This window comes from Rhinolophus sinicus, linkage group LG09, assembly GCF_036562045.2.
Source record: "Rhinolophus sinicus isolate RSC01 linkage group LG09, ASM3656204v1, whole genome shotgun sequence".
In the NCBI taxonomy this organism is placed as follows: domain Eukaryota; kingdom Metazoa; phylum Chordata; class Mammalia; order Chiroptera; family Rhinolophidae; genus Rhinolophus; species Rhinolophus sinicus.
Genome location: NC_133758.1, coordinates 82723944 through 82744047, shown reverse-complemented (window position 1 = coordinate 82744047; position 20104 = coordinate 82723944). Strand labels below are relative to the sequence as shown.

Genomic DNA, 20104 nt, shown 5'->3' with positions numbered 1-20104 from the left:
AATTATTGAATAGACTGTCTTTAATATGTTCTTGTCTCCTTTGTCATAGATTAAATGACCATATAGGTGTGGGTTTATTTCTGGGCTCTCTATGCTGTTACATCAATCTGTGTCTATTTCTATGCCAATGCCATGCTGTTTTAATTACTATAACATTACAGTATAATTTGATATCAGGTAGTGTGATACCTCCAGCTTTATTCTTCTTTCTCAAGATTGCCGTGGCTAAACAGGGTCTTTTGTAGTTCCATATAAATTTTAAGAATATTTGTTCTAGTTCTGTAAAAAATGTCATTGACATTTTGATAGGGATTGCATTTAATCTATAGATTGTTTTGGTAGTATGGACATTTTAATGATGTGAATTCTTCCTATCGGTAAGCACGGTATATGCTTCCATTTATTTGTATCTTCTTCAGTTTCTTTCTTCAGTATCTTATAGTTTCCCGAGTACAGGTATTTTACCTCCTTGGTTAAGGTTATTCCTATATATTTTAATTAATTTATTTATTTTTTGATGCAGTTGTAAATGGGATTGTTTTCTTAATTTCTCTTTCTGACAGTTCATTATTGGTGTATAAAAATGCAACTGATTTCTGAATATTAATTTTGTATCCTGCTACTTGACTGACCTCATTTATCAGTTCTAATAGTTTTTGGTGTAATCATTCAGGTTCTCTCTATATAGAATTATGTCATCTGAAAATAATCACAGTTTTACCTTTTCCTTTCCAATTTGGAGCCATTTTATTTCTTTTTGTCTTATTGCTGTGACTAAGATTTCGAATACTATGTTGAATGAAAGTTACAAAAGTGGGAATCTTTGTCTTGTTCCTGATCTTAAGGAGAATATTTTTAGCTTTTCCCCATTGAGTATGATGCTAGCTGTAGGTTTGTCATATATGTCCCTTATTATGCTGAGGTATGTTCCCTTTATTCCTGCTTTGCTGAGAGTTTTTATCATAAATGGATGCTGATTCTGTCAAATAGTTTTTCTTTTTAGCTTTTATTTTGTTTACGTGGTATATCATGTTAACTGATTGTGGCTATTGAACCAACCTTGCATACTAGGAATTATTTCCACTTGATCGTGGTGTATGTTCTTTTTAATGCATTGCTGAATTCAGTTTGATAATATTTTGTTGAGGATTTTTGCATTTATGTTCATCAGGGATATTGACCTCTAATTTTCTTTATTTTTTTTGTAATATTTGTGGCCTGGTAAAATGAGTTTGGCAGCTTTCCCTCCTCTTGAATTTTTTTGAGTAGTTTGAGAAGGATGTGTGTCAATTCTTCTTTGAATGTTTGGTAAAATTCACCTGTGAAGCCATCTGGTCTAGGGCTTCTCTTTGTTGGGAGTTTTTTAATTACTGATTCGATTCCATTAGTAGTAATCAGTCAGATTTGATTTTCTTTCTTCTTGATTCAGCCTTGGAAGATTGTATGTTTCTAGAAATTTATCCATTTCTTCCAGATTGTCCAATTTGTTAGCATATAACTGTTCACAATATTTTCTCATAATCCTTTGTATTTCTGTGGTGTCTGTAGTCAGTTCTCCTCTTTCATTTCTGATTTTATTTATTTTGATCCTCTCTCTTTTTTTCTTGATGAAATCAGGCTAAAGTTTTACCAATTTTGTTTAATCTTTGCAAAAAATCTGCTCTTGGTTACATTGATCTCTTCTATTTTTTTTTAGACTTCATTTTATTTATTTCCACTTTGATCTTTTTTATTTCCTTCCTACTTCTACTCTCTTTGGACTCTGTTGTTCTATTGCTAGTTCCTTTAAGTGTAAGGTTAGATTGTTTATTTGAGATTTTTCTTGTTTCTTGAGTAGGACTGCATTGCTGTGAATTTCCCTCTTATGACTGCCTTCACTGTGTCCCATAGATTTTGGGTCATTCTGTTTTCATTTTCATTTGTTTCAAGGTCTCTGTTGTTTCCCTTGATCCCATTGTTGACCTATCCATTGTTTAGTAGTAAGTTATTTAGCATCCATGTATTTGTTAGTTTTACAGTTTTTTAAAATAATTTATTTCTAGTTTCATACCATTGTGGTCAGAGAAGATGCTTGATATGATTTCAATCCTCTTAAATTTATTGAGACTAGTTTTGTGGCCTAACACATGGTCTATCTTGGAAAATGTTCCATATGCACTTGAAAAGAATGTCTATTCTGCTGCTTTGGGGTGAAATGCTCTAAAAATATCAACTAAATCCATCTAATTTACTGTGTCATTTAAGGCTGCTGTTTCCTCGTTGATTTTCTGTCTGGAAGATAAGTCTATGGGTATCAATGGGGTGTTAAATTTCCCTACTATGATTGCGTTACTGTCAATCATTCCCTTTATGTCAGTCAATATTTGCTTTATATATTTACGTGCTCCTATGTTGGGTACATACATGTTTACAAGGATTATATCCTCTTGTTGGATTGATCCCCTTATCATTATGTAATATCCCTCTTTGTCTATTATAGCCTTTATTTTATTTTAAAGTCTATTTTGTTTGATATAAGCATTGCAACTCCAGCTTCTTTTTTCATTTCCGTTCACATGAAATGTCTTTTTCCATCCCTTTACTTTCAGTCTGGGTGTATCTTTCAATCTGAAGTGAGTCTCTTATAGACAGCATATGTATGGATCTTGTTTTCTTATCCATTCAGCTACCCTATGTCTTTTGATTGGAGCATTTAATCCATTTACATTTAAAGTTATTATTGATAGATACATAGTTATTGCCATTTTATTATTCATCTTTATGTTCTCCCCCACCCCTTTCTTCTTAAAGAAGTCCCTTTTACATTTCTTATAATACTGGTTGGTGTTGATGAACTACTTTAGCTTTTCCTTCTCTGGAAGGCTCTTTATCTCTCCTTCAATTTTAAATGAATAGCCTTGCTAGGTAGAGTAGTCTTTGTTGTAGGTCCTTGCTTTTTCATCACTTTGAATATTTCCTGCCACTCTCTTCTGGCCTGCAAAGTTTCTGTTGAGAAATTAGCTGAGAATCTTATGGGAGCTCCCTTGTAAGTAACTAGTTGTCCTTCTCTTGCTGCTTTTAGGATTCTCTCTTTGTCTTTAACCTTTGCTACTTTAATTAAAATGTGTCTGTTTGGGTTCATCATGTCTGGGACTCTCTGTACTTCCTGGGCTTGTATGTCCATTTCCTTCACCATGTTAGGGAAGTTTTCCATCATTATTTATTCAAATAGGTTTTCAATTCCTCCCTTTCTCTTTTCTCCTTCTGGTACCCTATCATGTGAATGTTGTTACACTTCACTGTGATGTTGTTACACTATGATGTCCCAGAGGTCTCAAACTGTTATTGTTGTTGTTGTTGTTGTTCTGATTGGGTGTTTTTCACTACCTTGTCTTCCAAACTGCTAATTTGATCCTCTTCTTCATGTAGTCTGCTGGTGATTCCTTCTAGTGCATTCTTCATTTCAGTTATTGTATTCTTCACTTCTGACTGGTTCTTTTTTTTTCTTTTTTATGGTTTCTATGTCCTGTTTTATCCTTGCTATCTCTTTGTTGAAGTTCTTCTCAAAGTCCTTGAACAGCCTTATAACCACTGTTTTGAACTCTGTATCTGGTAGATTGCTTGCCTCCATTTTGTTTAGTTCTTTTTCTGGAGTTTTCTCCTGTTCCTTCATTTGGGACACATTTCTTTGTTCACTCACTTTTGGCTGCCTCTCTGTGTTTGTTTCTACATATTAGGTAGATTTGCTAAGCCTCCAAATCTTTTCTAAGTGGTCTTATGTAGTAAGTGCCCTGTGGGGCCTAGTGGCGGTGTATTCCTGGTCACCTGCACTGGGTACTCCAAGAGTGTCCCTTTTGTGGATTGTGTGCACCCTCCTGTCACAGTTGAGCCTTGACTGCTATTGGCATAGCAGTTGGTGGGATTGACCCTTAGGCTGACTGGTTATGGGGTTTGGTTATGTCCATAGCTTACTGGCTACTGTGTGGGGAGCTAACCTCGCGTAGAGGGATTTGCCTCAGTGGGCTGTGGTGTCTGTTGAGACTTCCTTTTGGGTGTGCAGCTTGTGGTGATAATTGGGTAGTGCTGTGCTGTGGTCTGAAGCTGACCTCCAGGTATGTTGGTTCTGGGGTCTCTTGCAAGGGCTCCACTGCAGGCTAAGGTCATTCACTGCCAGTTACCAGCCAAGGACTACCTGGTAGGAGCTACAAAGTGATCTGTGGTTGGTTGCTAACTGTGCTGGACCTGGATGCACATAGGCGAAGCCACACTGCAAACTGAGTATGGCTGCCACCAGTACCAGGCATGGTTTAACTATAGAAAAAGACTCAGATACCCCAAGGCCTACTGCAGCCTGACAATGCCTGTAAGGCTCAGTCACTGATAGAGCCTCGTGCAGTAGGTGTGTTGGGTGAGGCGGGGTCTCAAGGAGTCACTAGGGAGGGAAGAGTGGTATTTAGTAGGTTAATGTAGATTCTGGTTTGGTGATAGTGCTGATCTTGGAACTATCCATCAAAAGTCTCAGAGCACCCACCATAGGGCCACAAACCCCTGAGAGTTGTCCAAGTAAGAGTGCAATGCATGCAAGTGGGGTTGGCTGTTCTCTGGGCAAGTGCCTCTGACGTTGTGTGGGTTGGGGTTTCAGGGAGTCACCATAGTGGTCTGAGAGGAGTTCACCTAGCCAGATTTAGATTTGGCTGTGTGGAGGAGGGCTCAATACAAGAAAGATGGCACCCACCTGCCAGCTGCACAGGAGAAGGGCTCTACACAAGTAAAATGGTAACTCTCTGTCCTTCCAGTCCTCACCTCACAGCCACACAGTTCAGTTTCTCCCTGTATGTCTCCAACACTACCTGGGTCACTGTCCCTCCACTGGAGCCCAGGGTGGGTACCTGCAAGTAAGTTTGTGTGCCAGCCCATTAAGAGGATGTCTGGGTTTACTGCAGCTTTCTGTCCAACCCAGACGGTTGGAATCCGTACTGTTTTTCACAGCAGATGTTGTGGGAGGGAGGGCATGGGGACTCCTTTTCCTAGCACCGGTATTATGGCCTGAGGAGCCCAGTGTGGGGCTAGGGTCTTTCGCTCCTTGGGGAAGGCAGGGAAGACCTCCACGGCTGACATATCCCTCCTGATTCTCAACCGCCACATGCAGGCATGAGGCTAGCCCATTCTACATCTCGGTCTCTCCACCAGTTTCAACATGGCTTCCTCTTTATATTCTTAGTGATAAAACTTCTGTATAGCTAGACTTCTAATGATTCTCCAGGTTGATTGTTCCACAAGTTAGTTGTAATGTTAATGTGGTCTCAGGAGGAGGCTAGCACAGTGTTTATCTACTCCACCATCTTGAATTTCAACTTCCACAATTAAATTCTTTAGGATTCTTTTGTGTTTGAACCAGTGCATTTACTTTTTCTTACTGAGCTTGTATGAAAGTAGTAACGATTTAAGCTGTGTTCTGTCATCTGGCAGAGGTGTGGAACCTGAAGCTTTCTTAAGATTGCTTCAGTGGAAGAAAGGAGTTCCAGTCCTTTATAAGGGTGAACAATTAATGCAGTCATGAGCCACTCTGGCGACATTTTAAACAATCACCCTAGTTATTTGTTTATGTAACAGATAATATCCTTAAATCCTTCAGAATAGAAGGCACAAGTATTCATTTATTCTCTCATCCATTTTACAAATATTTATTGTCTGCCTGCTGTTTGCCAGGCACTGTTCTAGGGATTGTGGATACAAAACATATGAGGTCATAAGTAGCCTATAATAAATAATGGAACCCAATTCTAAGGGACCACTAATAAAAGAAAACTATATTTATAAGTATTCACAAGACTTCACCTTTTTATAGTTACTAGGAGAACCAAGCTAGCAGTAAACATTTCAGTTGAAACTGTGATCAAAATATAAAAAAGCCTGATCAAAACCATCTCTAGTCCTTAAAACAGAAGTAAAGCAGAATTCACGTACAATGGAAGAACATTTATGTCAAATCGATAAGGCTAAGCTTGTTCTAAAATATGAAGATTTTAGGTATCTCAACTGCAAAAAGCATAGTGATCCAAACAGGCATTTTGGAAATAATATGTATGTTTGCACAATTGCAATTCACAGCTTTAAAACACTTGATACTACCAAAATATATAATGATTGCCATTTGACGCAGTTCCAGTTTTATCGGCGAGAGGATCTGATGTGACGTATTAGTGCTATACTTCCCTGTCCCTGTTACCCAGACGACTATCTCAAAATTCTGAAGAGCCATCTTCAGTCCTGAAAGAAGGGGACTGCAGCATCCTGACCTGCCCTGGCTGCAGCAAATCATCCTTCAATTACCAATGGTGTGCATTTTAAAATGAGTAATCTTTGAGCAACTTCTAGAAACAAACATTCTGCTATATACATTAAACAGTCTAACTTCTGATGGCATTTGGTTTTCTAACATACAAACAAATGTGTGTTTGTTGCTGGTGAGGTCTTCAAACTATCCCCACCTTTCTCAACCTAAAAATCAGGGACCACTTCTCTTTCCACAAGATGTTTTTCTCTAGAGAGAAAGTTTCATCAGTTAGGCATCTATCCAAGTCTAAAGTGTACTATTCACAAATCAGTATGAAACTTTCCAGCTCCCAGAAAAGAAAGGAGAAAAAAGGTTTTGTGTCTCACTCTCTGTGTGTCCCATCCCTCCATCCAAACATGCAAAGGGGAAAAGAGATCAGGAGGGGAGACTCAGAACCTTCCAGGGGAAGTGTGAGTTAGACAGGACCACTTCATATTATAAATAAGTAAACTGAGGTTAGAAAGGTTGAGTTGCCTGAGGCCGTGAAGCAGGCTAGTGGCAGGGGCTGAACCAGGACTCCTCTCCCAGTCGACTGTTACGCAAGCAGCACAAACAAATCGAAGGTCCTTTAACCAGCAATAAAAAAACTCACTTTCAACTATATGGCATTCTGGAAAAGGCAAGACTGTGGATACAGTAAAAAGATCAGTGGTTGCCAGGGGCTAAAGGGAGAGGGAGGGATGAACAGGTGGAGCACAGAGGATATTTTTAGGGCAGTGAAATACTCTGTGTGATACTAGAATGATGGACATGTCATTGCAAATTTGACCAAACCTGGTGAATGTACAACACCAAGAGTGAACACTAATGTAAACTATGGACCCTCGGTTGTAATGATGTGTCAGTGTAGGTCCACTGATTGCAACAAATGTACCCTCTGCTGGGAGATGCTGTGAATGGGGAAGGCCGTGCATGTGTGGGGACAAGGGGCATATGGGACACCTCTGTACCTTCTGCTCGGTTTTGCTGTGAACCTCAAACTGCTCTGAAAAAAAAAAGTCTATTAAAAAAACAAACATGCACACAAACAATACTCTCTCTATTCCCAACTTTTCTTTCCACATGCTGCAGGTGTCTTACCCTTTTAAGTCTAGAAGAACAAATCTGTTTCGTGTACACAAGCCAGGCTGAACAAACAAACGTCTTCCAAGTTCTAATGGCCTTAGACATATTACCTACCAACCCTCCCAAAAAATTCTCTCGTTGCCTCAGTTCCCTATATCAGAGATAGAAATAACAGCAGAACTTACATTATAGAGTTAACTGTGAATGTTCGATAAGAAAATGCATCTAAAGAGCTAATAAAGTGCCTGACACATAATAAACCTTCAGTCACCTGTTACCTGCTATTACTACCTGTTATTATTACAACTGTTGTTAATAATATGCTTGGAAACTGAGCATCTGGTACAGTTATGTTACACATATATGAGGAACACATATGGTCTATTAAAAGTAATACTACTTTTGGGAGGGTAAATGCTAAGCTACCCAAATTATCCCTCCTGAGGCAATAGTCAAAGGAATGAATAGAAATCAGACACATTGATGTTCTTCTAAGTTCTTACATGTAATTCTGTGATTCTAATTTACTAGTGAAGAGTGAGGATTGGCATTCTGAGAGAATATCAACTGTCCTTTTTCCCAGTCAAGAGGTTATTAATTGGGTTTACAAAGCTGGCTCTAGAGGCATAAGTGTCCGTGTACGTACATACTTACGTCCTTTCAAAATACTCTCCACTGCAAACGTTATTCTCTGTTAGCTGCAAAGACTCTCTGACAGTGCTGAATCAAGGACACATAGAAGTGAAGAAAGTTTCATCACAGTTTACAACTGAGCTAATTTTCAGTAGTTTATCACCCTATTGTTCTAAGTTGAATATTTAAAGTAAAATATTACTTGCATCTTAAATAATGGGAACCTAGATATTTTCTTTCACCTATATATTAGCCTAAGAGTTACTATTCCATAGTCAAGTATTTGTCTTGCAGCAGAAGCTCTATGATAATGACTTAACAGGTTTTTTTAAATCAACATCATTTTAAACAAATCAATTAATTTGAGTCACTTATTTTAGCCAGGAGTAGCTGACAAGCCTACTGAGTGAGAAGAGCTAGTATGGAATATTAGATTATTATTAATCAAATATTTCCTTTTTCCACTCTTCCCACCTTCATGAGTGGGGTACTTCTTTGCCCCACTAATACTTTGTGTGTTGGGATGTTAGTGGTAGTGCCACAAGCAGGGGTTTGAAATGTGCCTGTGGTGTTGGGCCTGCCCCTTGTACTTCTGTGTCTTCTCACAAGAAGAACATTATTTTGTAGTGGCTGCTCCAAGGAGGACGAGAGATGTGTGGAAACACCAGAATGCAACCTGTACCTGGAAGGCAAGCCCTGCAGAACTCAGAAATCCGACTGACCACACAGGCGTGAGCAATGAACACGCCTTCTCAGTGAGGCACTGGCTCTGGAGAGGTGTGTTTTGAGTACTATCAGGCAGAACTGGCTGCTATGTGTGGTTCTGGTCCAGGGTTACCTTGAACATGAGGCAGAGCTATCCTCAACAAGCTTCAGCTCCATCCAGATTCCTGTCTACCTGCCCTGCTATGAAGACCTCATGAGATAATACATGTGAAAGCCTTTGGCAAACAGAAAAAAAACTGTACAGTGCATATAGCATCGCCAATCAATCAGCATTTAAAATTTTTGTATTATTCTGTGTTTCTAAGAATTCTCAAATGCAAAAAAATTTACACGAATTCGCAGATTACAAACACCAGGCTGTTCTCTGTGCTACCCATGCCCCAGAGACAGAAGAGACAAAATCCTTCTTTTATCCTACCCTTGATTCAACCACTCAGTCATGAATCTCTCGTAGAGGTATGAAATCACCTCTCAAGATGGTCAATTGCGCAAAGCCTTGATCTTGTGGAGGCCCACAACTTCCCTGGAGACAGTTTCGTACTCAAGGTACGGGAAGTCAAAACCCAGACCAAACATGGGAATAGAGTTTTCTTGTTCTAGATCTAAACTTCCAATCCCTTCGTCCCCCTTCCTAAAATCTTGATTTTTAAAGTTGGTCAGGGTCAGGAGATATGGAAGACTTTTTGCAATGCGTAGATTTCTAGCTGCACATTTGCTGGCGTGTATTGTGAGCAGGACAAATATAAAACATCAGTTACAAAGAAAGCAATAAAAAATGTATGGCTGGTTTACGGTAATGACAATGGTCTATAACAACTTAAATGTTCTATTTTTAAGATGACAATTCTCTCAGTACCTTGAAAACTATCCATGCCTTCATTTAATTCTGATCTCCACCCTTAGGATGAAACTCTGATTTCTTAGGTATGATTTTAACCAAATCACACAAACTGAAGCGTATACAAGGACTTCAGTCCTCTTGGGAAACGGGTAGTAGGATTATTGAAGAGACAGAGAAGTTTTCATTTAGTGATTGGCATTCCCTGTCAACTTTGTGATGAGGTCTGCCTAACTACCAAACTGGTTTTACAAAATTCCAACAGCAACAATAGTGCAATCAGTCTACTTACAAGAGGATTTTATTTTGTTGTTGTTAAAGATGCAATGAGAGGAACTTCATTTCCCCTTGAAAATTTAATCTTACTACATTTTCTAGACACTATTAGTCTCCACCGTTATTGATGCCCTCTAGTGAAAATAAATGTAAAATTCCTCAAGAAGATACAGAGAAAGTCAGTACAGATATTCTCTGCTTTGCACTGAAATGGGTTTGTACAATTCATAAAGATAATCCCACCCACGGGGCTTTCTATTGGTGAGGAACTGAATTGCTACAGTCATCCCCCCTTGTCCATGAGGGATATGATCCCCGGAGGATGCCTGAAACCACAGATAGTACAAACACTATGTTTTGTCCTATGTATACATTCCTTCCTTTTCACTTAAAGGAAGTACCTTCCAGCTTCTCTTTTGCATATCTGAATTTCCAATGTCACTACCCTTGTGCTTTGGGTCATTATTAAGTAAGGTAAGAGTTACTTGAATATAAGCACTGTGTTACTGGACAGTCAAGTTGATAACCTAGATGATACTGAGTGACTAACCTGCAGGGGATGTATTCAGTGTGGAGACGCTGAACAAAGGGACGACTCTGTCCTGGGCGGGACAGAGCAAGGTGGCGCGAGATTTCATCATGCTACTCAGAACTTGAAAAATTTAAAACTTATGAATTGTCAATTTCTGGAATTATCCTTTTAATGTTTTCAGACCTCGGTTGACCACTGGTAACTGGTATGCAGAAAACAAAACTGCAGATAAGAAGGGACTACAGTATTTCACGTTTTTGAATGATTATCAAGATTTGGGGCTATTTCTTACTTTTATGTTATAGCATTGGCCACATCTATTGACTTGTTTCATATCAAATCCTTGGGTCAGCTATGAACCTATGGGGAAAAAAACTATCCCATGTCTATGACGTTACTGCCAACCAATGTGAGACTCATTTCCCTCAAGCCAGGACTTGCCATTATAGACCCTTCTCAACCCAGAGCTCAGGAACTACCAATCAAGAGAAGTTCACACTTGCGATGAAGCCTCTTTCTATCTCTTGCGTAGGCCCGTGACTTTTTGTAGCCAGTTAGGGTCCTTTTGAAAAAATAAAACATCAATTTCCTTCCCTTTTCAAAAACCCACTCATGATTCCTCTCACATGTCACATAAAACCCTAATGCCTCACCTTGGCCCCCTAGGACCAGCCTCTCTGAATCACGTGCTGCCCTCTCTCTGTGGTCACATGCTAACCTGTAATTTGTCTACTATCTTGTCTCCCCTCTAGCACATAAGCTCCATAAGGAAAGGGGTTTCTCTGCTCTGTGCATGACTGCCTGGCACCTAGCAAGGACTTGAAACATGGGGAGAGTGGACTGAAATGTGGCCTCTCGACGTGAGCATTCTCCCTGCAGCCTGCAGCCACCAGTGACCGCCCAGCATGACGGCCACCACCAGCAAGTATGAAAGTAAAGACAGACTGCCCTTCCTGTCTTTTTAAGTTCTTCATTTATTAGGAATATTTCCTCTGCTCTATAAAGTTCACTTATTTCTTACATTTACTAATTAGCTGGCTTTTTCACTGTGTGACCAGAGTGGCATTTATTGGCGGGAGGAGGGGTGGCCAAGTTGAAGAAGGGGGTGGTTGATGGTGGGTGGTTACATGTCCTAAGCCTTGGGTCAAACAGACCCACAGCGTTTTTAACAATACTATCTGAGATGAGTCACATATTTGCATAATCATTTTAAAGCCCATGTGTATAACCATCACATGGTTACACCCTTGTACCATCAGATGTAGTCCATGATCCTTACAGTTGCTATCAATCCATAGGAAAACAAGACCTAAAAAAAGATTCTTGAGGGAAAGCATAAAGGACAAGTGGGACAGGATGTACCAGGCAGAGGACACTGTATAAATGGTACAAAATATTATTTTATAGGTACATGCCTTTAACAGCTTAAAAGCACTTTTATAGCAATTATGTAGCTAGCTCAAACCCTCTTAAAATTAAAGTATAAGTAAATAAAAAGTAATGAAGAGAATATAAAAACAGATAATCTCATTTAATTTCCATAGGAATTCAGTGAGCTGGATGGAGCAGATATGATTCTTCCGGAAGAGTATGGAAGGTGTCTCTGCATGGCCCCAGGTTTCCCCTGACCACAGGTGTGGTCTGTGCAGGGCAACATCATGGCAGGAAGATGCCCACCTCACATCCTTCCTGCACTGACTATCCCATCCAACAATTTCTGCTGCTTCCCCAGCTTTTCCATCACCTTAAAGACCAGGGGAAAGCCCAGAGGGTGAATAAAGGGGAAGGGTTCAAACTTCCTCAGGTCGACAAACCATGAAACTGGGCAGTTCTCTGAAACGAAACATCCACAGAGGGCACTTCGTAGTTGACAATTGATTAGAAGCACAGGTTTAAAGGGCTTAATGCCCATACTTAGTATGTGGAGGGTGGGTTCTGGTACCTACAAGAAGATACAGATCTTTGCCAAGATGCCACAAGGCAGGGCTGAGAAGAGTCTGACAATTCTCCCTCATACTTCTTTGTCTACAGCTGGGGAAGCTCTTGCTTCAAGAAATACACAGACTGTTTCTGATTAGTTCATTCATTTATTCTTTTATTTAGATTCCACATATAAGTGAGATCATATGGTATTTGTCTTTGTCTGACTTATTTCACTTAGCATAATGTTCTCTAGGTCCATCCATATTGTTGCAACTGGTAAGATTTCATTCTTCTTTATGGTTGCATAATACACAAGATTGCCACGGGGATACGAAAGTCAATTTGGGGAATGTAATCAATAATGTTATAAAGATTTTATAGGGTATCCAATGGACACTTGTCCCACTACAGAGACCACCTCAGGGATGATGTAGATGCCTGATCACTGCACTGTACACATGAAGCTGAAGCAGAACAATAATGAATGTTAACTACAATTTTATACACACACACACACACACACACACACACACACACACACACACATATAGTTACAAGAAGTGGAATTCAGCATTAGGAATAGAGACAATGGAAATGTAATGGCTGTGTGCGATGTCAGGGGGGTAGTAGATGGGGAGAGGGGGGTTATCACTGTGTGAGGGATATAAATGATAAATGTCTATTACATTGTTTTATATACCTGAAACAAAACAAACAAAAAAAAGTCCCCCCGCCCCCCCCGCCAAAAAAAAAAAGGATACACAGACATTAGTGGGGATTCCAGGCCCGGGGTCTGAAAGACCTGGGTTTGAGTTTTGGTTCTGCTACATACTGGATATGTGGCCTTGCCAAGCCACACAATCTCTCTAAGCCTCAGTTTCCTAGTTCCCTTGTCTGTAAAATGGGATAATGGTATTAGGACAATAACATTATCATAACTCAAAAGTTACTCTAAATACCAATTGAGATAATATATTAAAGTGCTTTGTAAATAATAAAATACAACCTAAAATGTAAGGCGTTATCAGCATGGTATAATTTACATCTTCCCTCTGGAATTACAAAGTCTAGATCTATTTAGTTTTGGGGCCCCAGTCAGGCCTGGAAATAGGCAGGACTGGAGGAGAAGTTTTTCAGCTCATCACAGAGGGTTAGTACAACTAAGCTCATATTTAAATGTTGCCTTCGAAGTCACTGTGTCTGTGGGCTTAGTTTTAGGCACAGAATGTTTAAAATACTACCATTCTGCAATGTGCCTGCAATGGCAAATTCTTGTTTTTATCTTACTTCATTCATGGTAAGAAATTCTTCTTCTTCCAACTTGCTTTAATCAAATAGCTTCTTGTATTAGATAACTTTCTCTTAGGCATGATATAATCACTTTAGAAATGCTCTGTTCTTTTGCTTGATTTGGGAAAATAGAATTATTTTAGTCTAAATTTCATTACTTTTAATCACTTCCGCTCTAGCAGCATTTTTTCTCCCTGAATTTTACAGTGCCTTTCTTTTTCAAACTCCTGAATAATAATTTGTCATTAAAGAGCTGTTGAATGCCCCTTTTGTTGGAAGCATTTAAGAGATGATTAAAAGTATCAGACATGGAGTCTACATGTTATTTTGGGGCCAAACTATTTTATACCAAGTGATATTTGTGGTTTGATGTATTTTGCCAAATACAGAGATCAGATCCTCTCTACTTTTCTGATATGTTTTTACAGACTAATTATCAATAAAACATTCACTGGAAGAAGGACAATGAGAAATCATGATACAGGTCCAGTAGCATGATCTTCCATGATGTAAACTGGACAAAACAACATTGAACTGAAATCCAGGGAGAACTGGATCTACTTCCACCTCTGACACTAACTTCAGGAAAGTTCTTTAATGTCGCTGACCTCAGGCTCCTAACCTTACAAAGAAAAGAGCAGGACTAGATGTCCCCCTGGAGGGCTGGAGGGTCTTCCAGCTCTAATGTTCAGTTTGCTTAATTGTGGCACAACCACAACACCACTCATACTCCCAGCTCAAGCGACCCCAGGGTTTTCCTTGACAGCAGGAAATCCCAGAGTCTTCTCTGAGTTCTCAGTCTCTCATGCTGATTCTACCAGTTGGGAGAACCATAGGTGTCTACCTACATTCGGTCCTGATTTAGGGTTACCACAATTCTACAAAGCCTCTCAAATAGATACGCAAGATGTGTTTTGAAAAAAAAAAAAAATACTTATAACGAAGAATTTCAAGCATCACTTCCCCGGAGGTAGATGAGCCATGTTGCTTTTCTCGGTAAAGAAGCTATCCCAGAAAGAAACTGAAGCATTATTATGTAAATGCATCCCATTGATGAGTAACTGTGACACAAGTGAAAGGAAAAATGTCTTTCTTTTGCTGTGGACTCTTAAACTTTTTGTTAGAGAATGGGGGTTGGTCCGTAATGAGTCTAATCAAAGGTGACAGAATTACTGAAGTGCTAAGGATGGCACAGTGTAATCTCTCTCCTCTGAGGCTGGCCCACAGGAAGCATCCTGAAGACAGTGATAAAAGGAGACACTTCAGTGTGAGAGTAGGAGAGAGAGAGAGAGAGGAGGTGAAAGAGGGGGTAGCGAGGAGGGGGAAAGAGAGGGAGGGAGAGAAGGGAGGAAGGGGAAGGAGAGATGGATGCTTTTGAGACCAGAATCCTGAGGGCGAGGGAAAAGAAATGGGGAGGCAATCAGGTTCAAAGAATAAACAGACCCACATCCCATTTTTTTAAAAGAGAAATTTAAATAGAAGTAAATGATAGTTGAAAAGCAGTAGATTAGATTCATTATATGTAGTACACAGACATGTACATGCACACATACACATGTGTGCACGTTACATATTTATTTAATTTATGGAACTGTGTCTGGCCCAGCTGCCTGGTTGCTATGGGAATAAGCTGACGTTAAGGAATTTTGTGTTAGCATAAATGTAAGAGCAGAAGAGGATAGATACAGGCTAAGTACTAAAGAATAGAACACAGTGTTACATAATTATTTTTTCACTATTTTAACAATTGCCCTGGCCCCCCATTCTCAGCACAAGAGCCATGATGATCCTACTAAATAAGATATCACCCAGATCATGTACTGCCTTGTTCAAAACCTTCCAGCGCTTTCCACATCATTCAGAGTAAATGATGAAAGACTCCCTGTAGCCCTCAAGACCCTACGTGACCTGCCTCAGTCCCTGCTGCCTCTGACCTCATTTTCTACCCCCATCCTTCCCACTTCGCGGCCTTTGCACTTGCTGTTCTCTATGTCTGGAAAGTTCTTCCCTCAAATATTTTGATGGCTCTCTCTCTCATGTATGACATTCTAGAAAAGGCAAATCTATGGAGACAATAAAAAGGTCAGTGGTTTCCAAGGGCAAGAGGGGAGGGAGGAACGAATTAGGCAGAAGACTGAGGAGTTTCAGGGCAAACTACTCCGTACGATACTATAATGGTAGGTACATGTTATTATACATTTATCTAAACCCATAGGACGCACAACAACAAGAATGAATCGTAATGTAAACTATGGACTTTGGGTGATGTTGACATGTCAACGAAGGCCCTTCAATGTAACCAACGCACCCGTCTGGTGGGGGACGATGATGTGGGGGGAATGCTGTGTGGGAGTAGGGGTACATGGGAAAGTCTATAACTTCCATTCAATTTTGCTATGAACCTAAAACTACTCTAAAAAATGAAGCCTATTAAACAAAACAAAGTATGCACTCATAGCTCAGACTTTTTTGTTTTCCCTCAGATTTTCCAAGGCACTCTTTGGGGGTAAAACGAGGTGACCAGTAGGGGTGAAACAGTGGCTCCTAGCACAGATATGTTTCTCCTCTGGGAATGGGTACCTACTTTCCTTAGAGTATGAGGTCCAGGGGTCAGAGACGAGGACCCCTGATGGTCCGGTTACATGCTACATGAAAAGACTCATAGATTTGCTTCCTTTGCCTCAGTCCCAAGCCAACTCAGGAAGCATTTATCACATCTACTCTTATCCACAAGCCCCAAGCTTTGCCCAGAATATCTTTCTTTCTTGTCAGTACCACACCTTATACCATCCAAACACGTTATTCTTCTGGACCACCATTACCTTCTATGTATTACGTGTCTGTAGTGGCACTTGTACATAATATTAATAACTGCAACATATATGTGTCTATCAGAAGAGTCACATAAGTAATAATTGATTTTAAACATTCAATATAATTCAGGGCAACAAACATTTCTTGAACACCAAAATCATGTACTATGCACAGTTCCTGATCTCAGGAAATCCCCAATTTGTTGACTTATTTTGCACTACATCATATGAATTTCCAGAACACATTTAATAAATGCTTTTGTATACTGTTGATGAAGATAATGTCCATTTATACCAAAATAAACAAATTACTCCATGTTTTACAGTGCAGAAACTTGGCAGGCCAAATGACTGCCATAATTGTTCCTTTCTGCATCTAACTTTATTTATTTAAAATCTTTTCATATCCTCCTCTGTTTTATTTCCCAAGACTTAACAGTTTAGATACTAACATGGGGACGTTAACCTTCTTTAAGAGCCCACATTTGGAACATTTATTAAGAACTGTGTTCTCACTTCGACTCCATTAGGAAAAACTGGAGCAGTTAAGAGGATGGTTCCTACTTTGTTAAAAAAAAAAAAAAGAAAGAAAAGAAATCCTTCTTAAATTGTTAAGTTTCTATAGTCTTTTAGAACACAGAGTTATTTAAAATTTTCAGTAAAAGTACAAATAGTCCTTGGGGCACTGAAGAAGATAAAAGAATTCTCAGCACACTCTACACTTTCAGAAAAAAAAATATTAAGAACAAAAATAGTTTCCCAACTCAGTCATTCTTTGGGATTGATAATTTATTCCTGATGGTCCCCCAAAAGAAGGGGAGAGAAGAAAAAGAATATACTTGGCTCCTATAACAGAAATTATTCATAGCTCTTTTCCCTCATAAAATAATGAACTATTAGATCTTCCATAAAAATCCCTTTCAGTAATTTTATGGTGGGTCTGCATTTTATAATGCATGTTTTGTAAAGGAGAAAAGAAAAAAAAAAAAACAACCAACAAGAGAATCACTTTACAATAATTCATTCCACTGATTTTTATTAAATTTCCAATTCCAAACCTTTCATCCCTCCTATAAAAGTTAAATAGACCATGTTTGAGATTCTTCTTCTGTTAAGTGTAATTATTAAAACTGAAAGTTTCTTGACTGCCACCTACTGGTGAAAAACATGTGACAGTTTATTTTAAAAATTCTGCATTTTCTCAATTTTCCAGTTTAGGAGTTTAAATATTTTACATAATAAAGACTGACTGCTGTACAGTAGGACATTCAGAACATTTCATGTCTAAATACAAATTAATTGATCACATATTTCTAGTTTTTTAAAAAGAAATCAAAATGTGATGTCTTCATTTTTACAATTTAGTACTTTTCCTAATATTATTACAAGAAGTTACACAGAGTTTAGTAGCCTGATTTAAATTTAATTTTTATAGACATGGCTGCTAGTTTAACTGATGATGAAATGAATATTTATGTCAAGATTAGCCAGTGAAATCAAATAAGTTACATATGATGAAAATCTCTCATGAGGGATGTCATTAATTTGATCATTACAGACAAAATGTGAAAATCAAAAGATGACTCCATTAATCAGTAGAATACACAATGGCAAAAGTAACCAGACTTTTTCAAGGCAATATATTAGCTTGAGGAGGAACATTTATATCTTCACCCTTTGTATATAGGAAGCACTTAGTCATTTGTAATTAATGAAACATACCTGGCTTAAAATGTGGTAAAGAATGGACTCCAGGCCAAGTGTCTTCATTTGGCGTTCCAAGAACCTAGAGGAGAACAGGAAATTGTGGAAACAGACTTATTATTTCCAAAGCACTCAAAATTCTCCAGTGTAGAAAACAGTACACTGCATATGATGAAACTCTGGATTTTTTTTTTTCCATTATCGTGTGCCAGGAATTTTATTTCAGTAAAAACAAACCCAGCTAAAGAGCCACCCAAGATGAATGTCTGTGTTTTAACAAATGCAGCTGAATGCAGTAAGACAAGTTAAATCGGCTGCATTTTATCAACTCCAAACTTAATAAGTAGGTTTAGGACTCAAACGATAAGCTGTCATCTTCCTGGAACTGAACAGAGTATGTCCGTGTCTCTCATGATTATTTCATGAGCTTTTGTCCTTCACTCCAGTATCTGATGTCTCATCATTGAACAGTTCTAAGAATGCTGTCATCCATCCCCCCACCATCCTCTGTCTGAACATCAGAATGTTTCAAAGAAACAGGACAGGAAGCTCGGGGGGCACATATCCTCCACTGGCCCTACTGATCAGTAGTTAATATCTTTAATTATGTGACTTACAGTGTTCCTCTTACCAAAACACTGCTCTCCCTAGTCTTTTTCTTTCTCTGCCCACACCTCCACCTTCTCTCCCTATGTGCTTTTCCATCGCCATGTCTGATCTGGTTAAAGGAATTAAAGGGTAATTCCAGCTCCCATATAGCTGAGCACACTCCCCTTGAATTTCCAGGTCCACCATCCATTGCTGTGATACTCAGTGGTCATGGTCAATTGCTGATTGAGAACAGTAGAGGTGAAGGGTTAAGAGCCCAGACCCTGGAGACAGACTCCTTGCTCCCCTACTTACATATCGGTCATGTGACCTTGAGTAAAACATAACCTCACTGAGCTTCAATTCCCTCATTTGTAAACTGGACATGGTAACAGTACTCACCTCATCGGTGGCGAGAACACTGCCTGGCATGCAGTAACCACTGTGTATGTATTAGATATTATTTAAAGCACCGAGAGAAAATGGGTCAGGTGAGGTTGGTGCTGGCCATGTGGGAGAATCTAGCCCCCCTACTTCCACAGTGACCCCTGGTCATGGGAGTCAGTGCCACATGTTCTAACTCGAATTATCATGGACCAACACGAAGAGCCAAACAAGTTAGAAAGCACAAGAGATAGAGCCAGAAGCTGGCAAAACAAGAGAAATGGCAGGTATCCTGGGAGGCAAGGAGTGTATTCACTTTATCTCTGAGGATTAGCAGGTGCTACTAGGCAAAAAGGAAATACAGAGCTCTGAGGATGTATGCGTTTACTTACTGGGGCGAGGGGACGGGGCTGTCAAGTCAAAGGGTGGCACACATAGCGAGGGCTTCACTTTGTTTCCGACTCTGGTGAGTCGAGTTTAAACACGTGTACTATGTCCCTCACTGAAACACTGAATCTGGGTTCAGGGATCTGATAATACAATTCTTTTAAATTGTAACTAGTTAATCTTATAAGTACTAATAATACTAACAGTAACAGGCAGATCTACACAAATAAGGTCACACTGTTGGTGGGCTGGGTGGGATGAGGAGGAGACAGGCGACAGGGCCGGAAGGGCTGGAAGATAGGGGAAGAGACCAAGACACTGCACCAGAAACAGTGTGATAACCGTGTCTCCGCAAAAGGCATTTTCTCTTCTTTTCACTAATTCCGACATGCATTCAAGAGAGGGAGATAATCAGAGTGTGGGCAGCACCCCCAGCTCATTGGGGGACCCCCCCACTTTGAGCTCACACTGGATTCTGAATGAAGGACAAAGGGATTCAACGGCATTTGACTTTAACAACTAAAAAGGAGAAACTTTCGGCTCAGAAATCACAACTCGATCACAACTGATCCATCACGTATGAAACAGACCTTCTGAATGTTTTACAAAGAATGAAAAGTCCAGCCAGC

General features: G+C 39.5%; 1 protein-coding gene and 1 long non-coding RNA gene across 6 annotated transcripts in view; one reads left to right on the top strand and one right to left on the bottom strand.

The window, feature by feature from the left end:
- LOC109437367 (uncharacterized) overlaps nucleotides 1–16056 on the top strand; it is a 53117-nt gene extending 37061 nt beyond the window's left edge. The window contains exons 3-4 of one of the 2 annotated variants that reach the window (XR_002136241.2): nucleotides 11139–11319; nucleotides 11931–16056. This is a non-coding gene — a long non-coding RNA (uncharacterized LOC109437367). The remainder of the gene's footprint in view (nucleotides 1–11138; nucleotides 11320–11930) is intronic. The other variant, XR_002136240.2, reaches the window with a different exon arrangement.
- CDK14 (cyclin dependent kinase 14) overlaps nucleotides 1–20104 on the bottom strand; it is a 546519-nt gene that overhangs the window by 133944 nt on the left and 392471 nt on the right. For all 4 annotated transcript variants that reach the window (XM_019716536.2, XM_074340704.1, XM_074340703.1 and 1 more), the window contains one exon: nucleotides 18135–18198. In XM_019716536.2, the coding sequence (XP_019572095.1) occupies nucleotides 18135–18198 (64 nt within the window). The remainder of the gene's footprint in view (nucleotides 1–18134; nucleotides 18199–20104) is intronic.